At 39.3% G+C, this 23,848-nt stretch overlaps 1 protein-coding gene across 1 annotated transcript in view; it reads left to right on the top strand.

Moving 5' to 3' along the window:
- COL24A1 (collagen type XXIV alpha 1 chain) overlaps positions 1-23,848 on the top strand; it is a gene marked incomplete at its 5' end in the record, with an annotated part of 134,767 nt that overhangs the window by 89,887 nt on the left and 21,032 nt on the right. Inside the window, 17 exons of the mRNA XM_084266162.1 lie at positions 5,965-6,018; positions 6,301-6,345; positions 6,461-6,505; positions 7,732-7,785; positions 11,010-11,063; positions 11,996-12,049; positions 12,247-12,300; positions 13,370-13,423; positions 13,884-13,991; positions 16,919-16,972; positions 17,442-17,549; positions 18,638-18,691; positions 19,452-19,505; positions 20,556-20,612; positions 21,982-22,035; positions 22,945-22,998; positions 23,105-23,158. Coding sequence (XP_084122288.1) covers positions 5,965-6,018; positions 6,301-6,345; positions 6,461-6,505; positions 7,732-7,785; positions 11,010-11,063; positions 11,996-12,049; positions 12,247-12,300; positions 13,370-13,423; positions 13,884-13,991; positions 16,919-16,972; positions 17,442-17,549; positions 18,638-18,691; positions 19,452-19,505; positions 20,556-20,612; positions 21,982-22,035; positions 22,945-22,998; positions 23,105-23,158 — 1,011 coding nt within the window. The remainder of the gene's footprint in view (positions 1-5,964; positions 6,019-6,300; positions 6,346-6,460; positions 6,506-7,731; positions 7,786-11,009; positions 11,064-11,995; positions 12,050-12,246; positions 12,301-13,369; positions 13,424-13,883; positions 13,992-16,918; positions 16,973-17,441; positions 17,550-18,637; positions 18,692-19,451; positions 19,506-20,555; positions 20,613-21,981; positions 22,036-22,944; positions 22,999-23,104; positions 23,159-23,848) is intronic.

Raw genomic sequence — 23,848 nt, 5'->3', positions numbered from 1 at the left:
CAGTGGTGAGGCTGAAAAGAAGGCACAGTTTGGCACCACTTTTTCTTCAGTGGCCTGATTCAGTGAAATATATGGGTGCCTTTCCTCTCTGATTTTCCAGTAGGAGCATGTCTGAAAGTGCAACACACTGAAGTGTCGTGCTGGATTGCAACACACAACTACAGATGAAGAGTGCACATATATATACATTTTTACTGTAGAATGCTGATGTTTGAGCTTCATCTAAACAGGAGAATCCCTTGGGTCCTGTTGGACCACTGGAGTTAGTGTGGCTGGTAGCCCATAGGATGCAATGAGTTAGACTAGCTCAGAAGTAATTTTGTGTAAATAGGCGTCTCTCAGATTGGTACTGAACTGCTGCAGGTTGTGCATTTTAATTCCTCTGGACATAGTGTTCCCCTCCAAACTCCTCCTCAGAACCTTCCCTCCTGGCAAGCCCCTCTGCCAGCATTGCCAGCGCTGTAGTCAGAGCCAAGCTACTGACATGGGCCTGAGCCCTGCATTGCAGGCTTAACTCCCAGCAGCATCTGCTACCTGGTAGTTATTTTTTAGGGGGAAACACCTTACTTTAATTTAGATTCTATTTTGAAGGTAGAAGACAGTTTTTATTTAAGGAGTGTCACATCTTCTGCCAACAGAGACAGGAATCTTTGAGGGAGTCTGTCTCTCTGATTTTGGCAGCACATCATGGAATACATTGCTTATAATTAAAGATCACTCAAAATAATCCCAAACATCCCAAGCTCTCTGTAAGTCCCAGTTTGGAGCTGTGGTTTATGCCTTTGCCTCCATCTAGCACAACTGGGAATGCTTTAGGGATTGGGGGTCTTAGAGCCGACCCAGCTCTTGAGGTTCTGTGAAAAAATTCCCACTGAAGCCCCTGAGAATTTTGTCTGCTCTCAAGATCAAAATACCATCCTCAAAGTGGAATTTCCCATAAGGAAAATATCTGAAACCTGGGGTTTGTCGTCATCCCCAGATGAATTTGAATTTGATTAAGAAAAAGAAGTGTCAGAACACTGAGCTCTGTGTGCAGGCCTCAGAAATATGCATAACACAGTCACAAACAGAAGTTAAATAGCAGCATATGGAAATCCCCCTTTGTTGTGTACTGAAACAAGAACGTATCCCATCTTCACAGCTGGAATCTGCAGGAAGTCTTAGGAGCGCTGACCCTCTACTTCTGCACTGTCACAGAGCAGAATTCCTTCATCTCATAAATTCTGGACCTTTCAGCAACCAGTTTGCATCCAAGATTACCCAGCAGCCTACTTCTGCCTGAGAGCATCCAGCTGCTCAGTCTCTGGTACAGGCAGGAGTTCTGACCAGCTGAAGGCAGGCTGTCTAGGAGTCTATGGAGTACCTCAATGTCAGGGGATTTGGGGGGATATGCCACTGAGCACAGTGTTAGCACAGAGCTTCTTCAGCTCTTGCTTGAGACTTGATGCAGTTCAAGTGGAATCATGTTGGGGGTTGGGTCCCTTTGTGACCCATGTTTTATTTTTTTAGTGTTAATCTCATGAAAACGCAGAGGGAAACCGTCACTTTGTAGATGCAGAAATTGCAGAATGCCCCACATGGGAGTGGAAATACCTGTGTTTGAGAAAAGCAATTTTTCTCCGTGACCAGAAGGAAGAAATAAATAAGACTGAAAGATGTATTAGTTGCAGCATAGGCAACTATGAAGCCATTATTGCATGAGATCTTTTGTTGTTCTTGTTTGCTAATGTATGGAGAAGAAAAAACCCAATGTCACAGACTAGTTCTGCTTTTAGTTCATACCATAATGTCTGACTAATACCAAGTGTAGCTTTTAAGAGGAAGAAGACCAGGATATTTAGATGCATTTCATGAGTGAGACCTAAGGAAAATAAGAGTCTTAGCAGTTAGTATTCTTCAGGCTGTTTGGTGTTGTAATGCTTAAAGAAACCAATATTTTTTCTGTGCTTACTTTCTTGGAAAGTAGTTCATTACATTAACTTTAGAAAGTGCAGATAAATGACATAATGAAGTGCTGTAAATTTGGGGTCAGGCAACAGAGGCTTATGTCTGTAGCAACCAGTAGTTATCCCTGCCTCAGTTGTACCTGTACTTGCATGAAAATACTCAGTTAATTAAGGACATCAGTGCTCAGTTTTAATGAGTGATATCTTCTACCAGCAAAAAATATAGAACCTAGAAAAATGTGTGCACTTCAGCATTATGTGAAACAAGTAGCCAGTGTGCTTTGTGATGCATCAATAGCTGAATGTGTTTCTCTCTCATAATTGTTCAAAGGAAGTGAGAATAAAATTGGTGTCACTTTCTAACATTCTTCTGTCAGCCACCAAAAAAGAGAAGTAGCCACATAATGTGTTTGTTTTTTTCACTCTTATTTAGGAGGCAGGATGAGAAAACAATAGTTAATTGGTGCTTCTTGCCTTCTTAGATTAACTTTTTCTCAGCTTATCGACCTAAAGTTTTCAATGTAGTATGTTCCATTTTAGAAACAAAGCTGAACCCATGCCAAAGAAAAAAGTAGTAGCAATCATTTGGCAGTCTAATTCCTCAGCTCTGTTGCAACCTAAATTAAATAACAGCAGGCAAATCATGTGTGTATCTCCTTCTGCGCTAGCTATAGTAGAAAATAATACAGATCTTATTAATCTGTGCCAATAATGAGTCACACCATTCTATTTATAGGAATGTTATGGTGTGCTTTTGCTATAACAATTGCCTTTCTCTTGGATTCCTGCACACTGTTCTGTGGCTGGGTAGAGTGAAGGTAAAGACAGGCATGGCCCAGAGCCAGAAGATGAGCATCATTTTGGTTTCTGTTACCTTGTTTTCAATTTCAAATTACATAGTAGACAGTTGGTGTTTTGAATGGTAGGCCTTTTTACTTGATTATTAGTGATCAAATCCGATGTCATTCTCTTCCTAATGACTGGACTGTTGATATGAACTCCATTGAAGCAGAGATCTGTGTGACTAGAAAAGTTATGGTGTATTATGTGCCTAATGCAGACTGAGAATCCTGTGCAGTCTCAAATTATGGTCTATGATCCCCTTTATGATTAAAAGGAAGTCACAAGTGTTCAAAAAATTTATCTGTTAATATTACTAATGAAGAAAGATAAAACCTAGAAATAATTTTCTTTATTACACAAATCTGTACAAAAATTATGTCCTCTTTCCTCCTGAAAGTTTCATCATGAGATTCTATCCTCTGATCAGCACTGTGGGGGATACACAAAGACAAATGACAAGTCATATATTGAAGAAGTGTGAGAAACACTAAAACTATCCTGCAATTGCTCAGCTTCACCCTTGGAATCCACCCTTCCTGTGTTGCCCTAGGTGATTCCTCTGTAGTTCTTCTGTGATCTTCTCTCCCCTTTTACCCCCATCTCAAAATTTCCTCCTGTCCCTTCTCCCATTCTTTGAGACTTTTCACCTGAAAGGAGTATTAGACCATGGGACCCTAAACCTGCTTAGTCTGCTTTGAATATTTGTCACAAATGTGTGTATTAAAGGTGTCAGTAACCTGACACTAATTTGATCAAATTGTTTAAATTATCCTATGTAATAATTTGATAATTTGGCTTATACAGTTACAGCATCTTAACATGAGGCCCAGCTTTGTTGTGCTTATAAAGGCTTCCATCACCCTTGAAAGCACCATTAGTGTTTTGGTTCTAATGTATGAGTGCGTTGAAGTCACCAGGAGCGTTTCCCACAGGCTGCAGTTTCCTTTGGTTTGGGCCCTTTCTCCCTGAAAGCGAAGCATCAACCCAGGGTCTCATCCTCTGTAGGCTCTCTTCTCCTTTATTTTTTTTTAAAAAACCTTTTTTTTTAAAAAAAAAAAAAAAAGCTTATAAATACTCAGTCCTAGTTTAGGCCAAAACAAGAAAGGTGGCCAGGCTAACCCAAGTTTTGCCTCACACAATTTGTCCCCTAAACTACTGTGGTATCAAAAGTCTTCAGACAGCTTTTCCTGCCTATTTCCTTTTCCTGTGGTTTCTGTGTGTTCCAGTGTGCTGGACAGAAGCAGCAGTCCTGAAATGCTGACAGATAAGTTTCTGGTGGGATATTTCTGGGCTTGTAATTATGTTTTTAGCTCACAGGAAAGGCCTTTTTTTCAGAGGTTTCCGTTTTTTGAGGAGAGGCTAAATGATCCAGGATTCACACTGTTCCTGAGTTACCAGTCAGGCATTTTCACTGTAGCTCCAAAAAGAAGTGAGTGGGCGCTCATGATCTCTTCTGATATAGGTTTTGATGTGCCTTAATAAATCCAGTCAGGGAACAGAATTCTGCTCAAAAAATTCAAGAGGGATGTGGAAGTCACAGACTTTTTGAGGGGAAAGTAATCTAAATAAAATCAGGTGTATTTCCAACAAAGTCATTTTTCAACCCCCTATTATTATCTATAAGAACAGTATTATGACTCTAGAAATCAGTCATAATTGTGTGCCCTGCATTGTAAAACATGACCCAGTATGTAAAGTTCTCTACAACTCAAATGCACTCTGAAAATGCAGATCCTATAGATCATAGAATCATAGGGGTTGGAAGGGACCTCGAGAGATCATCGGGTCCAACCCCCCTGCCAAAGCAGCTCCCTAGGACATATCACTCAGATAGGCATCCAGACAGGTCTTGAATATCTCCAGAGATGGAGACTCCACACCCCCTGGGCAGCCTGTCCCAGGGCTCTGTCACCCTCACTGTGTAAAAGTTCTTCCACATGTTGGTGCGGAACTTCCTGTGCTCCAACTTGCAGCCATTGCCCCTTGTCCTGTCTCCACAGACCACTTAAAAAGGGGCTGGCCATTTCCCCCTGCATCCCATACTTGAGATATTTATAAACATTAATAAGGTCCCCCCCTTAGTCTTCTTTTCTCAGGCTGAACAGTCCCAGCTCACTCAGCCTTTGCTCATACGGGAGATGCTCCAGGCCCTTAACCATCTTTGTAGCCCTTCTCTGGACTCTCTCCAGGAGATCCCTGTCTTTTTTATACCAGGGAGCCCAGAACTGGATACAGTCTGTAGATCTGCAGATCTGATGTCAGCCTAGTCCACATGGCACCAGGAAAGCTCTTGTGTCTCATCCTTGCACTGAACACTGCTATAAAGTGCCTGGCTCTGTCTTGATACTTATCTAAGCTCTTGTTTTAAAGTGGTCATTGGCTTTAGATCATTACCAACTGGTTTTAATGTTTTGTCCATACCCAAACACTCAAGGTGTTTAGAACTATGGAAATAACTTTCTGGCTGGAGCCAAGCCATGACACTCAGCATGGATAAAATATTTTCCATTTTCCTCATGATCTATTTTAAGGACTTTTAATTTACTTGCAAAAAATGGATTTAGATTTCCAGTCTTAATAAATTCTGAAAGCTTTAGCAATAAATGTTTACTATATCATGATGAAATAACAGGCTATCTTTGTTCATCTGTTTGTCATAAAAAGTCAATTTACAAGAGACATTGAAGCAGTTTACTATGCAAGATTATGATTGCTTTTCTTACGTCAAACTGGTTTACTAATAGCAGACCTTTATCTGCCTGTTTTAGTCATACTAGCAAGCTGGATACTTAGAATAAGTTGCAAGCTGCAACTTAGAATAAGCTCTAAAACAAGAACCCCATATAACCACTGCTTATCTAAATTCCTCTGAAGAAGTGTCTTGCATACAAAGCAGTTGGAAAAGAGCAGAAAATATCAGCAACCTGAGCCCAACAGAGACCCTGAACATGTTTTTTACAAATCTTTACTTTTTTTTAATAATCTTTCTTCTGACATTCGTATTTCAGCAAACCAGAAATTTACTTCAAGCTTTATTTCACAGTTAAGATGCAATGAAAAATTGTTTTCATGCTAATGAAACGTTTCCCCTCTCCTAAAGCTTATGTTGCATCTTCCTGATGATAACCAAAAATAATACACAATTAATATTGCAAATCACTTGTTCAATATCCAGGGGCCCAGAGGTCTTGATGGTCCTCTAGGAGAACCAGGAACGCAAGGCATTAAGGTGAGTGCTTGCATTGGTCAGTACTATACAAAACATTTAGACCATAACAAATATGAAAACACAACAAACAAACAAACAAAACCCTACCCAATATGCCAAAAATCCTCAACTTGAATTTAATCCAGGAGGAGATTTGCAAATGGCTTCTTCAGGTACTTCCTTATTATGGTGTAAGCCTGAATCTCCACTTTCTGTAGAGTTACCCAGCATTTAAACTGGCAACAACTGCATGCAGTGTATTTAGCAAATGCACATGGAATTCACACGTCGTTTGTTTATCAGGGAGAAAGAGGAGATCCTGGAAAGAAAGGACTTCCTGGGCTCATTGTAAGTATCATAGCCAAAGTTTGTAGTAAGCCTTAGCAGAGTTACTGCTATTTTCTGAGTTGGGTTGGAAATTATCTGAATCCAGCATTGTCTTTCAATATTTCTCTTTGACCAGGGTAAAGCTGGAAATCCAGGAGAAAGAGGAGATCAGGGTGCACTTGTGAGTAGGAAGTTCTCTAGTGCTTTACAAAAAAAAATCCAGAAAATCTCATGCTTTGTTTCACACTTGGGTATGAGGGAATTTGTCTGCTTTAGAGCAGCTGGAAAACTTTGACAGTATGGCTTGTGTTTATTCATGGGAAGAATAAGGGCAGAAGTGAGAGTAAGCGTGAACGTGATGGTGCACAGTATGCAATATGATAGCAAATAGCAGCAGAGGAAATGGTGACTGTAGTTAGTAGGGGAGTCCTAGAAATTGCTGTGTTTTTCAGTTGTAGTCTCAAGGAGGAAAAATCATTGTGAAATAGAAAAGTAATTCTTTAATAGGCTTTAGAATAGATGTGTGCTATCAGTGTTGGGATAAATGTGTAAGTTGCATATAACAAATATAGGATAAAATGATTCCTTTTATGACTTCTTCCAAAGAAAACCTAGCATACTGTATTCTTTTACAAAGCAGGTTACTGGTCAGTCCAAATTGTACTGGGTGTTCAATAATAAAGGAAGCAGAAAAGCAGAAATAAAGTGTTAATGGCAGAGATTTTGTGCTAAAATTGTGCTCGAACTATTGATTGTCACTGTAGCTCTCTTGCCTCTTTTGCTCAGATTTAGGAGCTTGTTACCTCTCACCTTTGACACAATGGGGGTTTTAATTCTTTGTTGATTAGGATTTTTAGATGTATTTATATATACATAATGAATGGAGCGAAGCCTCATTAGGTGGAAATGATGGGAATGAGTACCTTTATTGCAGAGGAAGATGCTGCTCTATTACACCTACCGCTACAGTTCTAGAAGAAAGTGTGTACTGAAACCATATATACTGGCTATGAGCCAGGCTGAGCAGAAAGAAAAGTGGGCTGTGAACCTTGGTGATCATCTCAAAAAGAGTTTTAGGACAGGACACTCAGGGTTGTGGTTAAGCCCAGTTTGCACATACAAGTAGCATACAAGTGTAGAGGGAATGATGAGGAACTGGTAAATGGTGGGTCAGCTGCAATCCATTGCTATGTAAAATAAACTGTGAAAGGATTTATTCAGGGTTCCCTCACCTGCCACAAAGCTAGTGGTGTGGTAATGCACGTCAACCAGAAGGAAAGGCGGCACATATTCCCTGGATATTTCTAAGCAAGTTATTGAGTGAGCAGAAATAAGAGAGGAAGTGGCTTTTCAGAATATGAAGCAGCTTGTTTCCAATGTTTTTTTTATTTTATTTTAATCTTCCAGGGTTTGCTTGGGCCTCCTGGAACCACAGGAGACAGGGGACCAATGGGAGAACCAGTAAGTTGATCCTTATGCCTGCTTAAAAATTTTTCCACCTATTATACTGAATTTGCTGGTAACTCAAGCTCTGTTTTACCAAGATTCAATATTGCCAGCTGGAATTGTGCGGTAATCGTTCCAAAACTGCAGGGCTAGAATCTGCCTCCCTTAGTGTAACTTGTTGGTAAGGAGACCTGTTAATCGCGTTGTGTAGCATTGTAGTAAGGGCTGCACAACATAAGAGAGCACAGCAAAGCCTGGACCAGTTTTATGTGGCTTTACACACCATTGAGGTAGACATCTACGTTATGGATTATGTAAACATATGTGCTAATACAGACATCAGTGGTATATTTTTTCAGGCAAATTTTAGGGTAGTTATTCAGGAACTTCTTTTGGCAGGTTAAATTTTCAGACCGCTATAATAAATCTCAAACGTTCCTCTGCTGGATAGATTTTTGTTCTGATGGTTGTTATTTCGAAACCATGCTGACTTCTATGTGGCCAATATTGTAACAGAAGATCATGCAGGAGCTGCAGGAAATATATGCAAGGTGCTGCAAGGTGTAGCCGTGACAGGAACACTATTGCATCACTGCCTCAGGGGGTGAATTGGGTTACATAAATACAGTGAAAGACTGTGTAATGTCCTAGGGGGACGTGGGAGAAGGCTGTCATTTTATAATGCAGAAACCTAATAGATCTGTCAAACACTGTGTGTTTTCTTTGCTTCTGGAGGTATTTGGCACATCAAATATTACATAGTTAATTTAAATCTTGAAAGTGAACCATTGATAAAAAGTATATTATTTCTACTAAGTATTACTATTTCTAATATTATTAAATATTATTTCTACTAATCCATTGGTTAACATGCTTACAGAGAGCCACTGTGCATTTTTGTGGGCTAGAAAAATGCCCAACAGCCGACAACAGGTTTTAGTTTGCTAAATTTTCTTTTGAATATTATTGCCTACTTAACTTCAGCTACCAACTTGTAGGAGTGGCACAATATGTCAACAGAAAATGTGTTTTCTAACAGTTATTATTGGATTCCTGTCAGGTTGTATCTAATGTTCATGTTGTGTTATCTGAGTGCCTTACAATGCAAGGCTTGTACATAAAATTCCTGCTGTCTTCTGGTCAAGTCTGATTTTTCACATACCTAGAGTGACTGTCAGCCTTACCTAATCTAAGTGGTCTACTCTTGAGCAACCTACATTTCTGTTGTGTTGTTGTAGAAGCTTTACCTGCAATGTCAGAAGCAAAAGAGCTCGTCCTGTAAACAGAGAACCTTTCTTTTAAGTGCTGGGGGAGTGAAATGTCTTCAGAAAATGGTTTATGGAGTTGTGGAGCTAGAAAGAAGTGATTAAAATGACACAAGATGTTAAAAAATGAAATGTCTGGCTCTTTTTTTGACTGCCCACCCAAGCAGCTTGATTTCATCTTCTGTCTGCTGGTTACTACATGAAAGCCAGCTGCTGAAGCAGTTTCTTAGACCCTGTCACTAGTTCTGCACAGAGCAGAAAAGCCCTAAATATTGGTGGAGGAGCAGACAAATATAAGCAATTAAAACTATTTGTAGTAACAGGCTTGTTCTAAATTACACTCTAATGGTACATACTTGTCAGACATTTTGGTAAAATTCTTCTTTACCTACTCTAGGTGATTCTACTCTGGCAGGGGAGTTACTAGATGACGTTTCAAGGTCCCTTCCAACTCCTGGCATTCTGTGATGTTGTGAAATTACCAGCTGTTAATGGCTAAAGAGAGTCCCTATATTGCTGTACATTTTTGGCTTCTGAAATTCCCTGAAAGTCTCAGGAGAAAGACACATTACCAATCCAGCAGACTTAGATCCATAGTAATATTATGAAGAAATTCTTGACTTGTGAGTCAAGTTTTGTGACACTTGCTTAGTGGAATGTGATGGAGTCGCTGCAGATGGAAAGGGATAGATTTAGTTTAGAACCAAGTGAATTCTTAATGGGAAATTAACTGCCATTTCAGTTGTTCACACTTAAGTGAAGCTATAGGGCAAAATCTATGCATCTGCTGAAATCCTCTCAGTATTATGCAATTTACATTGCTGCTACAAGAGAAGAATATACTCACATTATCACTGCTAAGTCATGAGGAGGAGCAAAACCATATGCATAGTCTGTAAGAGGAAGTGAAACAAAGAGTAAAATATTTGCTTAAAAAGCTTTTCTAATAAATATGGGTACTAACATCTTTCTTTTACATGAGGATAATAGATCAACAAAATGTTTTTAATTTAGAATGTACTTAAACACAGATGAGTCCCAAAGGGGTAAATGGATATGAACTTGCTGAAAGTTCAAAGATTGGATATATCCAGAGGGTTGATTTGTCTTGATGTACATTCATGGTGGCTATGGAATCAGCTGTAAGCTGTTACAGACAACCTCTACCCCCCAGCACACAAATCCCATTCTGTAAGCAGAAGTGGGCAATCTGACATGTGCAGAGAATTTGAGCTTGCTGCTTTAGGAAATGACTTTAGGAAAAATTTCTTTACCCAAAGGGTTATTAAGCACTGGAACAGGCTACCCCAGAGAAGTGGTGGAGTCACCATCCCTGCAGGTATTTAAAAGACATGTAGATGTGGTGCTTAGGCACACGGTTTAGTGGTGGACTTGGCAATTCTAGGTTAACTGGATGATCTTAAAGGTCTTTTTCCAGCCAAAACAATTCTATGATACTTACATGCTACTGCAATAAATTTATTTCTTACCCATGCTCATAGTATGGGTACTAATATTAGCAAAGAGGCTCTAGCCTTTAGTTCATTACACCTCAGTGATTGTCCTGTATAAACATTGCTAAATCCATAGCAAGGCACACAGTGGTTGTTTTCAGTTAATTCCATACCAGACTGTAGTCTTTTCCACAAAGCAAACCAGACAGTCTAACAAATCTTAATTAAACAAAGTCTCAGTTAATCAAGAGGAGAGCTTAGTTTAGATAATAAATTACTTTTGGTCTAAAAGAAGAGACATCTGTTCTATTATTTGAAATCTGTTATTTCAGAATGTCAAGATTTTCAGTGAGGTCTTCAGTGCTGTATGCCATCATGGTACTTGTTGGATTCAGGAGGAATGTCCTTGACATACAGTTCTTTATGCTGGTTGGCAATGGTCTGAAGAGACAAAGCCAAGACTGTACAGTGTAATTTAATATTAATTGAATGATGCATCCAAAATTTTGTTTAATAACAGGGTCCAAGAGGACAACCAGGGGATGCTGGCCCTGTTGGAGAAATGGGGTTTGAGGTGAGCTTCTAAATCATTTATATAGTAATTCCAAGCACTCAAGCAACTGAAAAAGCCTGGGCAATGTGTTTAGAAACTTTTTATTACCTGCAACTGATTTTAATACCATGAGCTGCCAAGAGACTCTCTTAATTAAAGCTGCTACCAAACCACCCCACCCACCCCCTCCCCCCCCAAAAAAAATCTAAAATAAGTAGATTTTTCTGTTGTGAGCACTGTCTTCAGGCATACATTTGTGGTATCTGTACCTAGAAGGTGAATGTTTTAGCTTGGGTGTTTTTGGAAGCATTAGTAGAACAGCATTAATCATATGTCCTTGCAAATGGTAGATGAAGAAAAGCAGCTGGAGGCAGTCTTCTTGCTAGCTTTTGGTTCTATTTTGTGCTTTGTTTTTGATATCTCTTTGAAAGAAATATGACAGAATGTATTAGCCACATTTGCAATGAAGTAGCTGAGGGATGAGCTCACTCTAGAACAGATTTGGTTTATTCAAAGAAATGTGCTTCCTCAGTCACCCAAAATCCAGTCTTCTGACTGTTAAAGGTTTAAACATAAACTTTACAAGAAGAATATGATACCATTAACTCTTCAAGGACTGAAGACTCCTAAAAGGGCTTTGTTCTCCAAAGGCTCTACTTGGCTCCAAGCCTAAACAGTGATGAAGCTGTCGGTCAGATTTACAAAAGATAGTTGATTGCTCAGCCTGCTAGTAATTTATGATGAAAGGTACAAGCTTAGTGGTACTGCTGAGTCTTCAATACATTCCTGATCCACAGATCTCTAGTAAGAACAAAGATGACTGTTGTCTTAATTTGACTTTTCAGACATGAGTCTTTCCCAGACTCTTATGCCGTTTTTCTGCTTCAATTTTGTCTGTATTATTTGATGGTTGCAAAGTAGTTACTGTTAACAGTAGCTCTTGTACCATGCAGGGACCTCCTGGCCCTGAAGGAGAACCTGGGCTGCAGGGAGAACCAGGTGCAAAGGTAAGTGTTAAAGCTTTCAAATTTCTACAAGGGCAAATCAGAATGAGCCATTCTATGCTAGGTAGTGGTACAAGAAATGAACCTTTAAGAAATACTGTTATTGTCATGGTGCCTGCATTATATGTAAACTCTGTCATTGTTAGGAAGGAATATTGTCCTTTAAAATCCAATTATTTGATTTTCTTCTGACATTCCAGGGAGACATTGGACCTCCTGGGAAGGCTGGAGAACCAGGTGACCAGGGTTTAAGGGTAAGCTATGGATGCAAATCTTCTTCCAAAAATGAGAGTATGTTACAAATGTATCAGAAATGCAGTTTGAGAAACCTGGATTTATTAAAGAATTCAATAAGAAGCTATTTTCTGATACCTTTCAAAAATAAATTATAATATTGTAGCAAGTTAAAAAGAGTATTGATTATAATGCTCAAATGTTTCTAAGGGTCTCATGCCACTGAAAGACATGAACAAGTGGTTTGAGCATGAAGGGAGCATGCTCAAGTAGTTTAGCTGTCCAAGAGGGTTTAGCCCAGCTGTTAAGATGACAGCACATAATAATGCTGTGTACACTGTGTAGGTGGCATAATGGGGACACTATGGTCTCAGCAGAGCAGGCTCTCTGCAGCACCATCTAAAGCAGCAGATTTGCTGCTGGTGCTGTGGATGGTTCATTCAGCACTTGATTTTACCAAGCACTTGTGCCCCTGCTTATTCTTTCTATGCGTCTTACCCCCCTCACCTGACCCAAACAGCTGCCTACCTTTGAAAAATATTATTAGAATAGGGCAGCAGTATTTGCTTTTTTACTATTTGCATCAAAAGTTGAAGTTGCCAGTGCCTTTACCTGAGAAAGGCAAATATTCAAAAATGCCATAGTGCCAATATCATTTGTAAATTACAAGCTTTCCAGGTCCCTAAACTGAGTCACTAAATGTGCCAATGTAGCAGTTATCTACATAAACATGGGAATTTCAGGACAGAATAGGTATATTTTTTAGGTTACTGTAATTACATGTTGTATGCTCTGAAACCAAGCAATCTCAGTGCCACTCTCCAAATCTCCACTCTTACATGGGCATAGTGTTTCCTCAGTTTCCTAATGCTGACCGTCTTTTGTGTTTTCCTGTGTTCAAGATTCACAGGGCTGTGACCCTGTCACTATAAATCAGTGAAAAATGAAGACAAATAAACTATAATAACAACATAGAAGTTGTCTAAAAGATAATAAGCATGTGTAAAACTAGTCTGAGTTCTTCCATGGCAATGCTTCTGTGTTGAGAATTCTAGGTAGTAACTGTTTTCAACTGCTCTTTTCTGCAAGGGTGAACCAGGACCTCCAGGAGAAGATGGTGTTCAAGGAAAAGATGGCCCAAAGGTACATTCAGTTTTTATAGCAGATGTAAAGCAGTCACATATATCTTTTTTGTTTTCCTTTTTCACCAGGTCAACAGAGCCCAGTTGAGTGCACTGAGTTTTAATATAGGAGGGCCTGTATGTAATATATTTCCCTGTGCCTTTTAGACTGCAAAGTTGAATGGCTTGACAGAGAAATGCAGTCTGGAGAACTGACTACAGGGACATGCCAGGGATGTTGCAGAGGGCACCCTCAGGTAGTTGGAGATGGATGAGGCAAAATCTGGCTGTAGGGGAGAGTATGAATGAGATAAAAGGCTTTACCCTAACTTGGAGCCTGATCTGAATTTGACTGGTCAGATTCCCATCAGTTTTAGCGTTCGTTTGGTCAAAGCTGAAGATTCAGAATTCACTTTTCTTAAGAATAAATAATTCTTTTGACTAAACTTTCTTAGTTTTGCCTTTTTGTTTGTTTATTTTAGGGAGACCCAGGAGACCAGGGACTTCTAGGAGAAGGGGGTGAAAAAGGAGAAATGGGGTTGCCAGGAATTGCTGGACCTCCGGGTGAACCTGGTATAATGGGCATTCCTGTAAGTATTTTTAGGTTTAAGTGGACTTTCTGTTAACTTCTTTCGGTAATTAATTAATTGTTAATTTTGCTCCCTGCCTTTACTTTTTACTTTCTGATTTTCTATTGCAATTAGAGCTGGCCATTTTTAAAACAGCTTGCCTCCCTTTTCTGTGCGGTTCAGTTTTGTTGGTGTTCAGCTCCGTTGGTAGAGACAGGTATTGTTCCTATCTTAAATATGCAACCTTTTAGCAGATAATGGTTCCTCACCTTTTGTCATCCAGACACAAACTTTATACATCCTGAGCTTGTCACTTCAGATCTCTCCTCTCTAGATAGCCTTCTATCAAGTCTCTCTCCTCACCTTCATTTGAAAACTGTGAACAATCTCAAGGTATTAGATCACTCTTTAAATTTTAAAAACACACAAAGAAATCAGCAAGAGAAATATACTACCATAATTTGTGCTGTAAGATTTTTCTTTGTTTTGTATCACTTTCCATACTCATGGCTTTGTTTACTGTCCCAGGGCTATCTGGTTTCTAGATTAAAAATTCCTTAGGGCAAAGAACTGCAATTTTGAGCATCTTGTAAACTACCTTAGAGCACAGAAGCTTTGGCTCCAACTTAAGATTTCGCGCTCACGTTCATACCACATACATGTTTATCTGTCATTTCTTTTATAAACCTTAACAACAATAGGAAGGTCTAAAAATAAGGCTTCTAGAAAAAGTGGTATCCTAAACATGAAGTTTCTTTAGTTGCAAAATTCTTGCTGCTCAGACATCAACAGCAACAGGATTTCTTCAAGTCTTTGTGTGGATTATAGTGTATTCTCTGGTAACGAATACAAGGCAGGTCAAAAGTTGACTTGAAACCAATATCCCATAATAGATATTGGATCATACAAATTATTTCTGCTGTTGTAACCTGGTCAGTTGTCATCAGAGGATGGTCTGCCTTTCCTAACAGTGATCTTTCGACACTGCTGCCAGTGTTGTAAGGACGACATTAGGGATGCTGTCCATCCTGTGCTGGACTTCCAGAAATAAGGGGTTATGGTGCCAGGCAGTGCTACTTTGGATGATAATTCTGTGCTGTGGTGTGATGTCATGTCTTTGGTAGACCTTCTCTTCTTACCTTGTCAATCAGCCTGTAATAAGGCATATATTATAAAAAGAAGAGAAAAGAAAGAAAGAATTTCATTATTCCATTGTGTTCTTGGAAGATATCTATTTGTTAACTAGCTTCATTTTGGTGCCTCTGTGAAAGGAATTAAATAAACATATGAGAGCACCAGTTGCCATAGACAACTGAAACAGAGATTGCAGATGCAGAGAAATGGCAGCAAACGTACACAGGTCAAAGAGTAAATGAGCATTGGGATCTGTAGTCAACATTGTTAGATCAGTTTGTGTATTTGTTCTGGCATCACTCCTAGCCACTAAAATCCACCTATAAAATCTGTTTTGCTGGTGTTTTATTTAACTTCTAAATGTGAACTAATATTTTGGAGCACTATAGCCTCAAGTCAGACATCAGATTCCCTTACAAAAAATCATCATGTTCTCATTCACAGTCCTCTGGCTGCCTTCTCTGTAGCTCTTATGTGACAATGGAGTCGGAGTAAACATTAGTTGGTGGCCAGCTGTCAACAGCTGTGAGCACTGTCCCCTCTGTCCTCCAAGCATCAGTGTTATCATCATCTCTCTTTAGTCCTGAGTCCTTCACAGTGAAATACTCTCCTGGTGAAGGAAAAATGTCCTTTTAGTTGTCAGCACACCTAGTGTGCTACAGAGTAATTTTTGTTTCCATTACAAAGATACCACCCTAACTGTTCTGTTTTGGGATGGCAATTCTGGAGAAGCTCGGAAGTTTCATACATTGAAATTATCCTAAAGAAGCTCAGCCTTGGCATATCTATATTGTATGTAATTATACTTGTATACAGTAACCAGCATCAGCAGTGCTTCTGTGCCTCAGTAGGACAAGCGGGTTTGGCGTTCCCATGTTTGGGAGGATGTGGTTAGCAGGGGATTTTTCACGTTTCTGTTCCACGCATTCCGAAGGCGGTTGTTGAGCTGCCTCCCTCCCCACTCATCCTCCCCAGTGCCTGGGAGTGTTCACATCACAGCTTTAATTTGACCTCCTTCTAAACATGGAAATTGGTATCCTATCATCAATTGTCTCAAGTTTTTTCTTGGAGGTGAAAGTAATATTACATTTTCCTTAAACAAAAGCTTACAAAGCAACAAATGAGCTGCACAAACCAGTTTAAACTATATTCACACTGTCTTATCATCACAATGACTCAAAGCCCCCAAATATCCAAAATTGTCATCACCTCACAGAGCTTTTGGGTAGATTGAAACCGGTCAGTGATGGACACATTCCAGCTCTTTGGGAAGATCAGTTTTTGCAGTGACCTAGAGGGTAGTGGGACTGTAGTTCCATAGCACCCTTCATCTGCTGGCTGTACACCCAATGCATAGTCACCAAGAGGAGGGCAGGGGTAGGCACCAGCACCTACTGAGTTAGGTCTCTGCTCTGCAGCACACTGTGTCCTGCTCTTCACACCTGACAGCCCCAAAGTTTTCTTAGTTTTCCCTCTGGCTGTGTATTTTATTCCTCTAAATCCAGTGTTCATCTTGAAACAATTTGATTCCTAAACTAGTATTTTCTATATGCACAAAATTTATTGTGGCTTCCTCCCATATTTTCAGTGCATTTTCACTAGTTTGATGAGGGGTCCCTGATGCTTGTCCACTTATTTCTGCTGTAACTTGAAACAGCCCTACTAACTTGCTCACAGCCACAGTTAATGAGATTTTTCCTCCCACCTCTCTGCATTACAAAAGCCTCCTCAGTCATCCAATTTGGAGTGTGGTTTAAACATGCTTCCAGGGCCTTTTACAATGATTTCCTTTTCTCTTCCTAATAAATGTACAGGGTCCCGAAGGAACACCAGGAAATCCAGGTCAGAGGGGCCGTTTAGGAAAGAAGGTAGTATTTTTTGTCTTCCCCAATTTGTTTTCTTTATCCAGAAGTCAACTTTACATTACAAAATAATTCCATTGCACCAAGTCTATCCCTGGTTTATGTCATTTTTCAAGCCAATTTTTTTTCCTGCTAGCCATAGCAATTAGAATTGTCATCACTCTTCAGCCAGTAACATTCAGGACCTTAGGAAATTTAAATTTGGACCAGGATGTGATTTGGCAACTCAGAACAGTCCCTGCTGCTATCAAAAAAATGTTAAGCTTTGGCTACAACAAAAAAACTAGAAAGGCATTAGCAGAGCTTTTTTCGCTGCAGAGTTCTGGGTTCAGACATTCTAAGAACCTACAGTAAATGATATGTGTAAATGTAATACTCCTATAAAATAATGCTGGTTTATGCTTTGGTTAATCATAAACTGCATCTTGAAACTTCGTATCAATCTCTTGTTATTTTTAATACAATACACCAACAGGGGGAAAAGGGGCAGCCTGGCCCTCCTGGAGAAATTGGACCTGCTGGTGGGATTGGACAGCCTGGAGAAACTGGTCCCAAAGGTGCAAGAGGAACTCGAGGTCCCTCGGTTCGTATAAAACATGTTTATTTAAGAGGTCACATATTTCTGGTCTAGCAGAATCATGTGTCTCTGTGGGAAGGGCCATGTCACAGCTGTAGCATGTGTAAATATTTTTTGTGGTAGTTGGAGATGCAGGCAGTGTCCTTCCCAGCCTGTGCATCCCAGTGCATGCCCATGTCTTTCAACATCACAATGAGACTTGTACACCTTTCCAGACAGAAACATGGGGCGTGGACCTGGGGGGGGGAGTCATGTCATGATTCCTGGTCAGGAACCTCTGACCAGGTTCCTGATCTGGCAGGAGGATCAGGATCATGGGCTACTCATGACCCACAGTCTACACATAACCTCTCTGCTGTGGCTGTTTCTTAAACCTTTCCAGTCCCAAGAACAGAAATCATGGCATTTGCCATTACATAAAATAAGCCGTAACCATGGCTGAAGTACAGCATTTCAGATAAGGAGTGCTAGTGCTATTGCATGGGAACTTGATCCAAAGTTAACTGAGTTAACTGTATTTCTATTAAAATAGAAACACAAGCTCCCCAAACTTGCTCCATGCTCTGGAATAAATGCACAGGAGCGTGCAGCTTCTATACGAGTGAGGCAGCGTGCCTGTCTCACTGCTCCAGTGCCCGGTCCTGTGGCACTGAATGCAGCACTGTGTCCCCAAATGCAACACGCTGTGTGTGCCTGAGCACACAAACTACAGAGGTAAAGTAACTGTCTAATGGCAAATATTTTCAAAAGAAGGAGTTGAACTCTGTTTCCTAAGGTGAGGACTACCCTCAGCTTCTCTTGGCATGCTTAACATTTATAAACAGTTTCTGTACCCTGAAAGCTCAGATCCTTTTAATCTTAATTATCTGCAGGGATTATAAAGTTTGGACTGAAAATGTTGCCCATTGTTTCCAGAGAACAGGGGAAAGCCCAGTATTCATTACAAAATGAAGCTGGACCTAACAAGGAAGTTCTCTGTTCTCAAATACCAATATTTGAAGATTTTTCCAAGTGATAATTTTATAAAGTATGTGTTGTTATAACATTTTTACACGTGAGCTCATTTTTCTACCACTGATGGTTGCATTTCATAGGGACACCCAGGAGGAATGGGGCCTGAAGGAGAGTCAGGAATTCCAGGTTATGGGGTGAGTTTTTTTACTGAGGTACATGCACCTCCCTAAGGTAAGTGTGTGGTGCTCTAAATTTCAAATATCTAGAATACCCAAATATCTTCAGGAGTGTCAGATGCTCACATATACTTGGAAATGTCAGCCCTAAGCAAGGATGACCGGGTTTTGTGAATTTCCAAGCAGTTTTGGTTTTTTTTTACCACAGATTTGAAACCATTTTTTGTCCAATGCACCCCACTTTTTGTGAATAAAGTTCCTATAAAGTTACTGCAACTATTCTTTATAGAGTTCAACAAACACCACCACCTGGCAAGGCAGTTTCCCTTTCAGTAACAGAAACACTGATTGAATAATGTTAGTTGGACATAAAGAAATTGTGACTTTCACTGAAAAATAATTATGGTCATCACCACAGATGGATCGAGTCCTGCTGCTACAGACAAGACTGCCATCAGTGGCCCTAACCCTGAAGTGAGAACCAGCCTGGCTTCCCTCACCTTCATAAAACCCTGCCAGATCCTCTGGTTTCCCACTGTGCTTAGAGCTTTTCATGCACATAATATGTTTTCTGCCTGAGCCCATTAATTTTGTCCTAATAATGCTAAATAGCACTTTTCTTCTTCTTTTTTTTTTCTGCTTCCTAATAATGCTAAATAGCTAAATAGCATTATTAGGAAGCAGGAAAAAATTAGTAACAGACATCTAAAATAAAGTTTGGAAATAATTATTTCTTTAATTATATGGTTTGGAGCTAATTTTTTGTTTACTTCTTCAGGGTCACCAGGGTCCTCCAGGGTCCCCAGGGCCCCCAGGACCCAAAGGAGAAAAGGTATGAAGATGGAATATTCAGCCTTACAGTTTGAGTAATTATATAAGAAGAAAATGTTGCTTGCTCACTGTTTTCTACAGCATGCAGCAAAAGCTGCTGTTTGCCATATTTATTAATATTGTGAAAGAACATGGAAAGAAATACAAAAGTGGGCAAATGGATCATTCAGAAGCAGAGTCCAAATTATACAGTTGAAATGATTCCAGTTTTAAAGCACAAGGTGCCCATTGTAGGAAACACATCCTATTGTGTCGGATCGCACCACTGCCCTTAGGGAGCACAGGTGACAGAAATGACAGTGTGGAACCAGCTAAGTGTTTACTGACATTTAAGCCTGTTCTTACATTAGGGGTGATATTGCAGAGAATACTGTTAATAGGCAATATGTGGCGTTGTTATTAAGTAGGTTCTGATATAATTATCAGAAACAATAACTGAAAACTAAATTGGTGTGGACAAGGTTGGCCAGGTGTCTGGTTTGCTTCGTCACTTCTGAAAAAGCACTTTGGAAACCCTTAATCATATTTAAAATGTGAGCCTCTTTGCACTGAGTGTTGGTAAATATCATGTGGATTTGATAACTTTTTGCCTGTTAGTTTGGATGGCAGTTGTTTAATATTTAAAATTTAATAGAGTTCAGGCTGATGGTTGGAGTCTTCTGTACTCTCATTTGTCTATTTTAAGTATATTTCTCAAAACAGTGGAAGAAATTTTCTTTTTTCCTTTTGTGAAATATCCTGTTTATCCTTTTTTCATTAGATAATGAAATTATTACATGGACATTCTTCAGATGGAGTTTTTTTAATATAGTTGCTTTTAAGAACAGAGCAGATACTCAAGCTGTCTTGTTGGGTTTTTATAAATCCCAAATGTCTTTAGGATATTTAGGTGCATGTTAAAATGAAGTTACCATTTCCATAAGCATCACATTCTCTTCTATAGCCTGTATACAGTATGCTTTCTGGGTGTTTATTAGCATTTAAACGTGTGCATTGTAGATGAGGTTGGGTTTCCTAGTTAATATTTGTAATAATTATCTTTTTTTTTTAGGGTTACCCAGGTGAAGACAACACAGTTCTTGGACCACCTGGGCCCATAGGTGAACCAGTAGGTCTTTCTTTCTCAAAAAATTATATTAGTGCCTCTCAAGACAAGAGGCAATGCAGGCTCTTTCTGAAACTCAGTGTCACTGTCTCGGGAGTAAGCACCCCCTTGTACAAAAATGTAGAATGATGGTCCTTTAATCAGTAATCCCTCTCTGAAAAATGCAGTCATGTGCTCTTTCCTGCTTAAGAGTATGTGCCCTGTGTTTAATTACGCTAATGCCATTAGTCTGTGTTTAGACCAGCACATTTTGGAACAGAATTTTACCATCAGTCTTTATCCCGAATTATACCTAATTGCTTTACTAACCAGAAATATGTTTTGACTTATTTCATTATCACTACAAAGCTAATTTAGCTGATTCAGAGAGCACTGTTAGTTTTATAACCTTTTTTTTTTTACTGAAGTCATATGTTGGGAATGTCCAAAAAAAAAAAAAGAAAATGCCATCTCAGAATCTTATTTCAAGTGTTTCTTTCATCTTCAGCCTTCGACTGCGTCAGAAGTAATACTTGTACAGCTTACTTCTCTTCAGATTAACCTTTATACTTACACCTCGACACCTAAAAAAAGCAGGACTATGAGACCCTGATGTAACTGAAGACAAAGCCTGGACTAGGTTTTAAACTTAATTATGGATATACATGAGAGAAAAGACTCCAGCCACTTCTGTTGTAGCCCAGCTGGGTCTGTAACGCTGACCATTGTTTTTCCTTTGATTGATATTTGGTCCATTTGCTGCAATGAGAGTTAAAATTATGAGGGAAAAATCCTATTTCTTGTGGGATTTGATTAAAGGTCTTTCCTTAAAGTAGAGCTAGTGAGGTGTCAGAGTGCAGAAGGAAGAACTACGACTCACAAAAATCATGTCATTCCATCTGCTTCTGTGCAGGTCTCGTGTGAGGCATGCTGAGGGATTGAAATTGCCTTTTTATTAGGACATATTTTAAAATTAAAGCAGATTCTGAGTACAAAAAGTAATTTTATAAATTTTGTGAGTAATCTTGAAAACCAAGTCTCTTCATTTATTCATGGAGATTTTAAATTGAGATATCATATGTATGGATACAAACCTGGAGAAGGTTTATACTGAGGTCAATTCTGCTTCTTTTATGCCCGTGTAAGATCTATATTTTAGCTTCTAGTCTTCAGTTACAAAACATTTTAGACAGTGGCTACTGTATGAAGCAGTGCATTTTGTTTAGGAAAAAATCATGTTTATTCTTTAGACAAGCTAACTTTAATATCTGTAATCCTCAGTTCCATCTGGTCAGTTAGTCTGTTTTGAGAGAAATCCCAGCTTTCTTTTTTGAACTTCACTGCAGTGCTATTTCAGCTCAGCTGTTATTTTTCTCTTTGGTTTTCTCTCTAGGGTCCTAGTGGTGAACGTGGAGATAGAGGAGAACCTGGTGATGAGGGCTACAAGGTACTGCCTCTAGCTTTTTATTCTTTTTTTGAACATGGCATGTTAAGCATACACATGGAGTAATGTAGCAGAAGTATCATCTTCCCTTAAAAGTGTGCAGAGATGCACTTGCTGATACCTCACTGCACTCATGAGCTGGAGAAGAGTAGACTTGGATGACATTAATGTGTGAGGAAATAAAGATGGAGACAGATTCATCTCAGCAGTGTCCAGTGACAGGACAAGAGACAAAGGCCACAAACATATGGAAATCCTTTTGAACACAAAAAGCCCCTTTTTACTGTGTGCCTGACTGAACACTAGAACAGGCTGTGCAAAGAGGTTGTGGAGTATCCATCCTTGGAAATACTCAAACCCTGACTGGACATGGTCCTGAGCAACTTTTTTTACCTGGATCAGCTTGAGAAGTGGGGGTTGCACTAGGTGATCTCAAGAGGTCCCTTTAAATCTAAACAATTCTGTGATGCTATAATAACGAATTAACATTTTTCTCTGAAATTTAAGCACTATTTCTTTGTAAATCTAACCCTAAAAATCATTCATGAGTTGCATTCAGTCTTTAAGCACATAGAAATTGGATGGGAACTCCTGCTAATCACAGATGTAGTTTGTTTGCTGAAATACAAGAAGCAGTCCTTGACACCAAATAGCCCATTTAAATTGCACAGATAATACAGAAAGACATAGTACTAAATCATTGAACTGAGTATTATCTGTGCTCACAGAAGTGAAGAAATGTTTAAACAATATGTAATTCCTGGTGGCACTTTGGATTAGCAAATTTAAAGAAGAAATATCCCTAAGGTCTCATCTTGGGAGAGCCAAGTATGCTTTACTAGGAAATCTGTAGCTCACTGAGCAGGACCTGACTGACTTGTACTGCAATATGTTATATTTTCTGCTTCCCAGGGTCACGTAGGTCTTCCAGGACTTAGAGGACCTATTGGACAGCAAGGGCCTCCAGTAAGTGTTTCAAACAAGTGACATTTCTCTATTGGCTGTTACAAATGTGTTTTCATCTGCGTTCAAATGATTTTTAAAATTTATTTAATATACCTTCTTTTCAAAGGGAGAGCCAGGTGAATTGGGAGAGCAAGGACCAAAAGGAGAAAGAGGTTCAGAAGTGAGTAGAAAAAAGCAAAGCAAACCTGCACTTAACTGGAATTTGTATGGGTTTACTGTTCATTGACTATCCGTGGAAAACTGTTATATAAAGCTAAAACTTAGTGTTTGAGTTTCCTTTTCATACCTGTAAGCAATAAAAATATAGCATGGAAAGTTGCATAATGATCTGGGAATATTAAATACGTATTTGATAGGTAAGTGGTTTTACTTGAGTTATATGAAGAATTATGAGAGGCTTATTTAAAAATATTTAAATTATATTCAATTATGCCCTTAGATGGAGTTCCTCATGGCAAACTAGGCCCAGAAAACACCCAGGATTTCACTGCTCTGACCTGTAAATGAAACTGCACTAAATTTTCAAAGACCTGGAAATAAGGAATTTGCTCCATAACAGTAGAGGAATAATGGCAGAGCAAGTAGTGAAAAAGATCAAAGGCTATATCTTTTTCTTTAGAAATAGCAGGTCATTTTGGTAGTGTGTTGAAAATTGCCAGACATATTTTATACTCTCCCACGGGGTGAATTTCATTGGCTTTTGAGATTTCAAAAGATTTTGGGTGAAAGATGTTGTATAGTACCAGTTCCTATTCCCACTGCAACTTAAATGAGATATTTTGCATGAGAAGTTCCATAGGACACCAGTTAGTTTTAAAATGTCTTAGGTAAATACAAGAATCTGTGGTAG

The sequence above is a fragment of the Gallinula chloropus genome (assembly GCF_964237585.1).
Source record: "Gallinula chloropus genome assembly, chromosome: 6".
NCBI classification, from domain to species: Eukaryota; Metazoa; Chordata; class Aves; order Gruiformes; family Rallidae; genus Gallinula; species Gallinula chloropus.
The sequence above is the reverse complement of the archived record's forward strand: the minus strand, read 5'-3'. Positions and strand labels throughout refer to the sequence as shown.